This window comes from Brachyistius frenatus, unplaced genomic scaffold, assembly GCF_029030835.1.
Source record: "Brachyistius frenatus isolate BFR_SWC_R1_liver_20210118 unplaced genomic scaffold, ASM2903083v1 Contig_58, whole genome shotgun sequence".
Taxonomy (NCBI): domain Eukaryota; kingdom Metazoa; phylum Chordata; class Actinopteri; family Embiotocidae; genus Brachyistius; species Brachyistius frenatus.
The window spans coordinates 781,717-793,794 of NW_027210657.1; the positions used below are offsets into that span (position 1 = coordinate 781,717).

Consider the following 12,078-nt stretch of genomic DNA (forward strand, 5'->3'; position numbering starts at 1 on the left):
GACATAAATCAACTTTCTTTCACGTTGCTTCTGTAAAAGTTTGTAAGCTTTGTCCCCAAAACACAATTTCAATTAGCTGGATGTATTAGCTTTGCTCAAACAGACGTCCCCCACGTAATGAATGGAAATGCTTCATGTTTTCAAAGTTAGTGATTATATGAAAACAAAAAGACAAGTTATCCTTGTATTGATATTTTTTTTATCAGATATGAGGATGTGGTAACTGAAATTTGTCATCAGGGCCTTGCTTTCAGGATATTATTGACTAAAAAGTAACGATTAAATGAGTCTTGAACGTTGATATTTTCATTATTTTGTTTCCAAAGGTTTTTTTAACGATGGCAATATCAGTATCCAATAGCCAAGCAGCAAACGACCGTAACGTCAACCTCTGGTTTGCCGTTATGAAGCCTTGAGTTTGACTTTTCGGCCGTCGCCTTCTTGCTAGTTCAGAGCAATTTGAAGCCAAAAGTGACCATACTTCGACGAGCTGGGGGGGGGGAGCAAGCGGTGGCTCTGACCCGTTTTGATTGGAAACCCAATGACACTAAGCCCCTCCCTCCTATAGCAAAATCTGACTGCACCACAGGCATGTCAATCAAACCCCCCAAAACAGCTTTTTGAGGCCTGATTTCTCTCGGAGCGACTTTAGCTAACAACACCTTAATAAGTTGTGGGGAAAAAAAAATCTATTGACCTTTTACTTCATAAGAGAATTTAAATGGGAGTCTGCGGAGCGGAGGCTTTTTTTGGGCCAACCCCTAGCGTCACTCGGTGGTATTGCACTTCATGGCACTTCCGCATTGGCCTCATTTCTCAGACCTGCGGACCTTACGTCCACGTGTCTTTAAATTTAGCAGCACACAGTTTTCTTTGGCTCGGTGTGTGTAAGTGTGTGTGCTGCAGAGCAGGCAGGTGGTCTGACAGAGTTGAGTTAATCTCTGTCTGCTAAACGCCTCCTGTGCTCCTCCCTTCTGTCTGCTTTTTTCCTTTGTTTCTTTAAATATTTCATCACTCTTTGTCAGTCAGCACTGCCCTTTCTTCCTCTCTTTTCTCTCCTCCTCTTCTCTTTCACCCTAAATACCCTGTTCTCTGTTTTTGTCAAGAGTTATCTGTATTTTCCTTTTTTTCTCCTTGTGCCTCGCATGCCTGCTGTTGTTTCTCTGTCTTTCCTCTGGACTTTTCCTTCACCTTGAGTCAACAACAACCCCCCCCCTCCCCCAGCTTGCATCATTATGCTCCAAAAAGCATGAGGCAAAAAGTCCCGGGGGAAAAGGAAAGGCAGGAACAGGGGAGATTATTAATTTAGACTTTTTTTTTTTATTTATTTTTTTACTGGTGCCTGACCTTAGAGTGGAAAAGGAAAAAAATGTGTGTCTGATTTGTATTTAAATGGAAAATGTGATGTGCGTTAGAGGAGGATTAATAAAAAAAAAAGACTCAGCCAGTATTTGGGAGCAAATCAGAATATCTAGGAAATCACATAGTATAAATCCATTGTAGTTATATTGGCTGGATGATAACACTGCTGGCTGATAACAAGCTGCTTTTACCCTGCGGGAGCAATGGATGGGTTCCGGGACACCCACTCCTCCAACTACTTGTGCTCTGATAAGTGCCCTGCAGATGGGTGTCTGTGTTTCCAGTCCTTGGGTAGTGTGCTCTTTGCATTACAGCTGCTTAATGGGGCTATCTTAAGCCCTAAGAGCTGCCATTAGCTGAGCTTGTGCATCTTCTGTCATTACCACAAAGTAATGCCCGATGGTCATGGATACACAGTCCAGAGTTCATGCAGCACCGGTTGCTGTTTCACCGGGCTTCCTTCTATATTACAGCTGTATATACGTAGAAATCCTGTTTTATAACAGTTCCTCACATGCTAATTGTTGTTACTATTAACAAAGATGGATTCAATGAGGTTTATGGTACACTCAGGATAAAGAAACTCTGTGGAGTTTTCAAACACTCATAGTACTGCTGAGTAAGCTTTTGATGGGCACTTGCCTGTTTCGTTGTGTCGTGTCTAATGAGCTACAAGAAACATTTCCACGGTGTCCTGCTTCTCTCTGCGCAACTGCAGTGGCAATGGCACACTGAGTGGCACAGTTTCTATGACAAAACTACAACCATGCCAGCGCTTCTGTGAGGCCATCCATCCATTAGATGCAGAGATATCTCCTTAAAAAGAACAAAATATGCATACTAATAATAATAATAATCATACAATCGGGAACCATGGATGTCTGTACATAATTTGGTTCATATCCATTTATTAGTTGTTGACACACTTTCCTGAAAAGGGGAAAACTTTGAGCTGCTGGTGGCCTTAGACAAAAAAAAAAAAAATCTAAGGATCAGTTCTCAAAGTCAATTGTGAAAATCAATTTAATAAAAGAACCTTGAATGTTGGCAGCACATTTCCTGGTTGAAAGTTTCAGTCTGGATCAAATGTCACAGTCAGGAAACCACCAAAAGGATTCATGTTCCTGGAGAGAATAAATGTCAGATTGACCGATAGACCATCATAACACATGAAGTGCTGAGGTCACAAATGGGCAAAGTGAAGCTATCATCTTCCATCTTGTACCTTTCCATACTGTATGTGTTTGGCTATTCAAGCTGTCCAACATACAACAAATTATTAACTTTTGAAACCATCAGTGGTCGTAATAGAGTCACTAATATTTGGCTTCATTCACTGATATCTTATGCAGCACACCGTATAACTTCTGCATCTGCAGTGCTCCACTGTGGCTTATTAAGACACAGCATGTGGGTATATGTCCAGTTTGAAGGATTTGCAGCGCAGGGATCTGCTGTAGTTTTGCAGATGTGACATGTGGAGTTAATGTAGCAACACCCCCTCCCCCACACCCTCCCTCCCGCACCCCACCTGCCAGTTGAATATATGAACTATTATTGGTTGAAAGACTGACGTGAAAAATGAGAACATTTTGCTCTTTCACCCAACCCCACTGTTCAGTTTATCGTGATGTGATACAGTTGAATCTTTTTGATGCGTTTGTGTGTTTTATTAATCATCCGAGAAACTCTAGAAATAAAATACCAGACATGAACGGGTCAGATGATGTGGACTGAGTTCCAACAGATCCTGTGACCTCTCTTTTCAACTGATTGAAATTAATGCAGTCTCCTATAAAACGTTACCTTTCCAACATTCCTGTATTGACCATCTGGAAAACCTGACAGGACTCCAGATGGACTGATTCACTCTGGGCTGCGAGAACAGGTGTGTTAAATCCATTCTGCTCTCTTTTATTTGATTCCAGTTGCCACTCACTCCCAGCTGCTTTCCTGTGCAGTGCGGGCTGTGGCTTTCCTCTACTTCTGTTGGGAGGATGCTGTAAGCAAACACTGGATGTATGGATTTTGTCTTACTTGTGTTGATTGTGCCTTTTCTGTCTGCACCAGGCATATTATATTTATGGTTGAGTTTCAGCTGATTTGGTCTGTAAGAGTACTTATAGTCGACCGTCTCATGGAAACTTGTAAGGCCAACCTTTCCTTTATTGACTGCTTGTATTATTCTAATAGTTTACGGGAGTGATATAGGAACGAAGTATGTTCCTGCGGTTTGGTCGTTCTGAGACAAGTCGCCATTGCAGTCGAAACTTTTGGGATTTTAACGAAGTAAGACAGCAAAATACTCAGAATTGGAATGAAAATGTGTATGCAGAAATACATAAAACCACAAAATCTAGATATTGATTGGAGTACTCGTTGAAAATACAGTGCATGCAAGATTCATTATCACACCAAAAATACATTGCATCATAAATTGGATCAGACTGTTGTGAGAAAACAAAAAACAGCACACGCCACTCACATTTATTGTGCCAAAGATTAAAAACATTCTGGCAATGAATCATAATCTCTTGAAAATATTTCAAATTAAACATATACTTAAAAAAAAAAAAAAAAAAGCATTATTTTGCAATACATGAATTTCATTTGAGTGGTAAGCCATCTTAATTTTTAATATTAGTAAACATTAAATTCAAAATACATTATTATCAGTATTTACTTTCATGATAGAAGAATACACTGTTGCCTATAGACTGACAGATTGATTTTAGCTGTTTGAAATAGTTAATATTCTTTATTGCTAATTCACACAATGCATATTATATATGAGAAATAACATTTTTGTTTATTAAGAAAATGTGACTTAACTGTATGGGATAGGGTCAGCAGTGTTGGTCTGTTGAGGATTAACACCAATGATACTGACTGTCAGCTGATAGCTCGTAAAATGCAATTACTGCTTTAATAATCTGCAGCTTCACAGCACACAAAGGCCTTTTATAGTATTCACAAACCATCCCATCAGGCATTGCCATAGCAGTGTCAAAAATATTCTGGCACTTCGAGCCAAGCTGTGATACTTCCTGTGTGAGTCAGAAATAGAGAGCCCACTTCACGCTGAGAAGATTTGGCCAAAGGAGCCAGTAGGACGTCTCTCTTTTTGTGAGATTTACTCCTCGCAGAGATGGGAAGTCATCATAAATGACTGTACAGTGTCACTGCCAAGACGGAGGAAGAAAACACAGAACATGACACAGTGGCTTGACAGGGCTTCACTGTGTCTGAGTGACAAGACATGCAGTCGCCCTGTGGATTTCCCTTTTGTATCAATTGACTGTGAGCTCAGATGGTCCTACTTCCTTATTTGGCCGTGCACCAACACTAAGAAAATCCCAATTGGACCGTATTAAAAACCATCCAATTGATTTGGAGCTGTTTGAATGGCTTTTTAGGGTTCATTATGAGTCAATATACTGACTGTGTATAGTTTGAGAAGAGAGTCCATATTTGTCTGCTGCTCGGATGATGAGAGAGTACAGCTGTTAGTGTTCCTATGAATATTACAAGTCAAAAGTGTTTAAACTGAGACGGGTGGTTTTATATTTTGGGACTTGTTTTCATCTGAGAAACAACGATCTGCGGCTTTTTTTATGTTTGTAAAAATGGGTTGAGAACTGATGCACAGAGCAGCAGCAGCAGTGTCTTCAGGCAGCTTATAAAAAAAACTCAATAAACACACTCTGCTCTCTGGAGTGCTCGGCCTTCCAGCTATGGACACCAGAGTAAATATCTACTGATGCAAACAGACAACACACGGTCAGGCACGGATACAGGTATGGAATCAAAACACATAGGCAATGACACACACACACACACACACACACACACACACACACACACACACACACACACACACACACACACACACACACACACACACACACACCAGCCGGGAGGCCAAGACAAAACCTGCTTCACAGTGAAGCTGCAGGGCCCCATCCACATTTCAAACACTCAGACAATCATCAGGGGACGCAATTTTCACCATAACACCTGCCTCGGTATATCGACCTGACCGGGGGTCGTCTCAGAGGCTGTTTGTAGTGAAAGAGCAGAGACTTTAGGGTTCGTCAATGAGAAACAGGCAGTGATTTACACATTTATCTCTAAGCTCCATAACATCTTTATAGGTTCATAGGTTTACTAATATTTTTATCAGTGGAAAATAAGGTAAAAATTCTTGGCAGGAAGATTTAGTAGATGTTTGTTGTTTTAAAGTGTAGTTACGGTTCCCAATGGAGTCATGTAGTTAAAAAGGAATCAACACTGGTGCTCAAATTAACTTCAGCTGTTTTTAGGTGTTGGTTACACCTTGTTAACACATTTCAGACCACAATAACAAAATGATTGTAATTTGTGGGTGAATGATTTTATCAAGCATAAATCAGCTGTGAGGAGTTCCAACTATAGCAATATAAATTGCACCAATTGCCTTGTTCTCATTTATAAAGTAAAGCTTTTAAAACCATTCATTACAAAGTCAGACATCACAGTTTATAACAAGACGTGGAATGATTTATTCGTTTAAGATGTTCAACCTTTTTATGACACTTGGAAAAATGTGAAAGCTTTGCTTCCCTTTTAGATAAATACATATTATTGCTAACTATTATGATGTTTTCAGTTGATTACCGGCTAAATAAATACCATAAAATGCTATAATACTTTCACGCATATTAAGATTGTTTATAAGACGAGAGAATGAACTATTTGAATGTTTTCATTACATGACACCAGAACTGAAAACCGATTCAGAGGCAACATATTGAATTTCTGAATACAGCTACAGTACATAAGACTTACTGTATGTATAAAAAAAACCAGCACCGAAGACGTGTTTTATTTTAGCTTTGACACAACTGTGGATTGTATAACTCTTAAAGTATTCTACATTCCTTTTCTTTGATTGTTTCAAGTTTGAAAAAAAAAACAGCAGTCTGACCGTCTGTATTTCATCTTTCTGAGATCTTGCCTTTGGCACTGCTGCTGTTGCCAACAAGCTCCAGAGTTGCACACCTTCCATCTGGGGTCCACCTGCTTTTACCAAAATTAGAAAATGAAGTGTTAAAGGTGTAGCAATAAAAGATTAAAAAAAAATAATAATAATAAAAAAAAGAGAAAAGGATACAGGAAGTGAAATATTCTGAGTGGTTGTGGGCTTCTTGTGATTCCAGACGAGCAGCAGGTGGGAGAGGAGGGAGGATGAATGGCTGCTCTACTCTAATGCTGCTTCCTCTGCCTGAGCTGGAGCTGAAGCAGAGACAGAAAAGAGATGCTGACTGAGTGGCAGGATGGGAGAGAAGGGTAAGAGGAGGAAGGGGTGGTGGGGGAGGGGGGGGGGAGTGCGAGCCCTCCAGCTATCAGTAGGAGGAGGAGAGGGTGGGAAGAGTCAGTTTAAAGGGGAGGGGGGAGAAAAACATGAGAGAGAAGGAGGTAGAGACACAGACACGGGCCGCCTGCTTACAGTCGAAAGGGAAGGAAGGAAGAGAGGAGATCCTGGTGGCTGGTTTCGAGAGGAGGCTGGATGTTTGCAGTGTGAGAAGGCCGCAGGAACTCTGAAACTGAAGTGTCATTATAAGGACACTGGTAAGGTAAGGTGACGTTTTCAGTGGCGCGTTAAAGAGGACATTAAGTGTGCTGTTAAAAGTAGGTTTCTATTTTGAAGATGTGAAGATGGTTTATCTGAAACAAACTAGGCATAAAGACATTCTTGTGGTGGAAAAAAAACCAAAAACTGTCTGCTTAGGAAGTTAGGAAAGGCCTCGCACTGGAATGCAACAGGGAATCACGCTCACAACCCACAAGTCTTGTGATATGATGGATTTCAAGTCATTTCTTCCCCGAGCTGCAGTGTTTTTGTGTGTGTGCATGCCCCTGCTCCTGAACTCTCTGTGTGTGTGTGTGTGTGTGTGTGTGTGTGTGTGTGTGTGTGTGTGTGTGTGTGTGTGTGTGTGTGTGTGTGTGTGTGTGTGTGTGTGTGTGTGTGCGCGCACATTCCCCTGCTCCTGAACTGTGTGTGTGTGTGTGTGTGTGTGTGTGTGTGTGTGTGTGTGTGTGTGTGTGTGTGTGTGTGTGTGTGTGTGTGTGTGTGTGTGTGTGTGTGTGTGTGTGTGTGTGTGTGTGTGTGTGTTCTTGAGCTGCACACCCTCGTGAGATGAGAAAGAGACAAACACTCTGGGACAGACATCCTCTCTGTGCCATTCAACGGTGACCAATGAATGAGCATCCTTGTAAAGAGTGCGTCTCTTTGCGTCTCCTCTAACTGTCCCTCAGGCTGCTTTCTGCCGCTCTTCTGTTCCACATTAATTCCTTAACAAGCTGCCATTATGCTGCTCATACAGATACGGCTTAAGAGGAGAGGATCTGGGTTTGAATGGGATGAAGGCGAGATGTTTATGTGCGGCGTATTGTATAATAATCCATTACATGTCCTGTATTCAAATTTTTAGGCACAAAAGTGTTATCAATAAAAAAAGTTTCAAAATCAAAAGTAAAGCCGCCATGGAGAGTTGTAACTTTCAAACTGTTAATTTATTTATTATTAGATATATAATATATACTCTAATGACTAATACATTAACCTGTAAGCAGCCTTTTAATGTTGTAGTTAGTTGAATTGGATCATGTTTGAACTACAATATTCTTATGGGTAATATAGGAGTGATTTTAAAATCTTTGGGCTTTTATTTATTCTTTATTTTTTCTTATTTAAACAGTACTATCTTTTTCTTGTTCTTTGTTTTGTATGAATTTTACAGCACTACAGGTTCATCTATCTAAGTAGTACCCACCTGGGCGGGTCTGCTTTTTTTTTTTTTTTTTTTTTTTTATACCAGAGCTAACAGAGCTAAAAGCAACTGTTTTTTCTTTGTTCTCTGTTTTCTTTCTTAGGACTGATTAACCACATAAAAAAACACAGAAACATCTGCATTACAAACTGACCTCTTTTTCCTGAATATATTTCATTGCTTTGGTCCATCATTCACCTTTTGATTTCAAGTTTGTTTAATTTGGATTATGGAAAAACAGCCACCACACGTAGTTAAATCTATTACAAATATAATGTCATCATATAACTAGAGGTGTCAGTTAAATATAGTGGAGTGCAATATTTCCCTCTGAATTGCAGTGAAGTAGAAGTATTACATAATTAGAAGACTCACGAATGCAGAAAATTGTCAATAAGTGCAGTTTTTGAATTAAATATACTGAGTTACTTTCCTGCATCTGATAAGCTGAAACTACAACATATATATATTTTTGGACTTGATAAATAATATATATATATTTTTTTAAATAATCAACTGATCATTTCAGCTCCAAGTATAATATTCACAACCACAGAAAGCTCATTTTGTGTTTGACGTACAGTGACAGTAAAGGGTCACTTCCTCATTCTAGGCGCTGAAGTGAGAGCAGAGTGATCAGCCACAGTAGTGTAGCCTGCTGGATGCCATTTCTCCAGTCTGGTTGGAGACAGCCAAACACAATGGCAGCAGCACGGGCAGGGGATGTTTCTATTTGCATGTGTACACCACTCCCACCAGTTCCCCTCCTTATCTGAAGAACAATGGTGAATAGAGGATTGCCTGATGTCATCCGGCATCGCTGCCACTAATCTGACAAGAGTCGTACCCCCCCCCCCCCTCACCACCACCACCACCACCACCCCCCACCACGCACCCACCCCTCCCTCAGTTCCTGTCGCCAGCTGATATAATCGGCATCAAAAGTGTCACTGAAAATAATCGTGAACGGATCCGGCTAAATAAATTGCAGCTGCATTTATTCGCCCGAGAAGCTCCCACAACTTCTGTTCTTACGAGACAAAGGTCGTTAAACATCCACCTCCTGTGGCCCAGTCAGCTTTTTTGTCCATATTCAGAGCTAAAAGTTCAAACCGAAAATTCAGAAGCTCCGACGCGGCATTTTTGCGGTGAAGTGACAAACAAAAGACGCAGCCACTTGTCTTCTGTTGTATGTCGTGGCTGCAGACAATGCCTGTCTGTTGTGGAAGATCCATGTGGACCGAAACAGAGTGACTAACAGCAGGACATATTACAGTGGGCCGTGTCAGAAATCAATCATTTTGATTCTGGTTTGTGATTAAGATATTTCGAGGAAATATCTTTACTATTGCTTTTCCTTCTTGACACATTAATCACCGGCTCTAAGGCAACGTGAAATAGTGTCACAGCAGGTTTCACCCAGTTTTCACCCTCCGAACGTCTCACACCCAGGACCAATTTGGACGATTTCCCACAACTGCATGTGTGACTGTTATCATGTCTGCACAGATGGGGCGAACCGCCCTGTGACTCCGGGTTGGGAGGATAGGAATGTGACATGATGAGACTTCACTGATTATTCCTTTACAGTCGTCATTATGAATGTACCATGCTGAGCGCCTAACAATACTTACAGATGGGAGAGATTTTTTTTTTTTTTTTCCACGCCAGGAAAATTGCATTTGTGTAGCTCAGCTAATTCATCATGGTGTGTTCGCCCAGTCTGCCTACGCACCGTGCGAATCCTGCTTGTCGGTTTACTTCTGCACACTTAGCAGATGGTCCAGGGGGAAAAGCTGAGCTGTCATCTAAAGCATAGCATAGTTTTAGCTTTGCCACAATGCACAGAAGGAGATATTACGGGCAATTACCTGTTTAAATTGACACTTTTATCAAGAAAAATGAGAAATATTGACTGGTTTCAACTTCTAAAATATGAGCTCTTGCTTTTTCAGTTTGTTTTAAATCATTGCAAACTTAACATTTTGGGGGTTTGGACTGTTTTTGGACAAAACAAACAAAATGATGATCTGTGGCTCTGGAAAATGTATGACAGTCTCTTCCAGTGCCTGTCAGTGCTTTAGCGAATACAGCAGACAGATCTAAATGTTTATCGTTGACGTGTTTCCCTTTCTCAGATGTCATGGCGTCCGACCTACCGAAGCTCCAAGTTTCGAAACGTGTATGGAAAAGTCGGCAACCGGGAGCACTGCTTCGACGGCATCCCCATCACCAAGAACGTCCATGACAACCACTTCTGTGCAGTCAACTCCAAGTTCGTGGCGGTCGTCACCGAGAGTGCCGGCGGGGGCTCCTTCATTGTTATACCTGTATCCCAGGTAACTGACGCACTTGATTTGCTGTTTGTTGTCATGCCAATCAGGGTCAAAATGAATGGGGTCTTCCCCACTTTGCAGTTTGCTAGGTGTTTTCTTTATTACTGTGGACTTCATTGTCAGATACATGATATTTTGTTATTGTGTGTTTTTGATTCTCCAAAAAGTATTTGAGTATTTTGGCATAGATAAAGTTCACAAAACACAATGCAATCATAGCTTGAGTGACTCACACTCAGGCGAAGCATTTACTGCAGGATTATGCTGTGTGATATACATTCTTTAGACCTTACTTTTTTTTTTTTTATACAGCTTTATAAAATTGCAGTCATTTCCAGCTAGTTCACAGCAGAGTCAAATCTGAAGCTGCAGAGCTGTTTCAACACAAATGAAGCACAGACTGTAGCTGCTACTTCACCGCAGCCTTAAATCTTCAAGCCAGAATCTAAAGCCAACGCTGTTACCGGGTTGTGTTGCCAATAAGAGCACAAAAAGCCATAGTGATATCGCCCATAAACACGACTAAAAGACCCTGCAGTACTGGGAGGTGTGAAATACTTTTTCTTGTTATAGGAAAAGGGAATCTGTTTCCTCTTACTGAGAATTCAGTTCACACTCTGCAAATATATTCTACTGCTTTACTTGTATTCATACAAGATTATTCCTGATGTTAATACAGAAGATAAGCCCGAAAATCATTCATTTTAGAGGTATGACTGTATTTGCTCACTCGTATTTAATAAGTGGTGGTGTTTAGTTTGGAGAACGGTTTCTATCAAGTTTCTATCATCAAGTGCAAAGCAAGATAATTCCCGTTTGATGCTGAACGCTGGCGGGTTGTTTTATACATCATATATATTTTTATATTAGTTTGTGTCCCACTCAGCTTTGTACACGACACTGTGTGAGAAGTGCTTTGCCCCTTTAAGAGCGACTGTGCCAAGGTGCTCGAAAAGCTCTTTGCTGCCAAGTAGGGTTGAGTCGAGCTGTTATCAGGCAGAAGAAGTATTCAGTAAGCTGAGCTGTCTGAGGCGGAAAGACTTCGGCTACATTTTTCTTTGCATCATTATACGCTGAGGTGTTCACTCATGGAAAAAGACCACTGGCTGTCTGTGTGCTCTGCCAATGAGCTGGTTAAATAGCTGGTGTGAATCTCTCCATGTCAGCCTTTTTTATTTTTTATAATCACGTTCTTTAGATTTGAAGTCACAAGCTAACAACGTTGTTGCCAGATCAGTAAACTCTGTCCACATCTAGCCATGCTGCATCATTTCATACAGCTCCGCAGAGCACATATGTTATAAAAAAAAAACTTTCATTGCCTCGGAGGCGAGAGGTGGAGCAGGTCATCCAATAATCGGCGGGCTGGCAGTTCAATCCCCTGACCCCACGCGTCAAAGTGTCCGCGGGCAAAACACCGAGCCACGAGTTGAACGGCTCTGCGACCATCAGTGCAAGAGCACATGAGTAAAGTGGAGTCCATTAACCGTCAATTCCTTTCATGGAGCAGTTTGTAGTGTCGCCGTCCCCTTTCAAGCCTGAGAGAATCCACAATGGCCACAAAAAAT

The 12,078-nt window shown here is 41.1% G+C and overlaps 1 protein-coding gene across 5 annotated transcripts in view; it reads left to right on the plus strand.

Annotated features, from left to right (window-relative positions):
* The window catches only part of coro2ba (coronin, actin binding protein, 2Ba), a 44,131-nt gene that overhangs the window by 16,052 nt on the left and 16,001 nt on the right, over positions 1–12,078 (plus strand). For 2 of the 5 annotated variants that reach the window (XM_069705628.1, XM_069705630.1), the window contains exon 3: positions 10,313–10,513. In XM_069705628.1, the coding sequence (XP_069561729.1) occupies positions 10,313–10,513 (201 nt within the window). Of the gene's footprint in view, positions 1–6,596; positions 6,691–6,821; positions 6,978–10,312; positions 10,514–12,078 lie in introns of those variants that run through there. The other 3 variants (XM_069705632.1, XM_069705633.1, XM_069705631.1) reach the window with 3 other exon arrangements.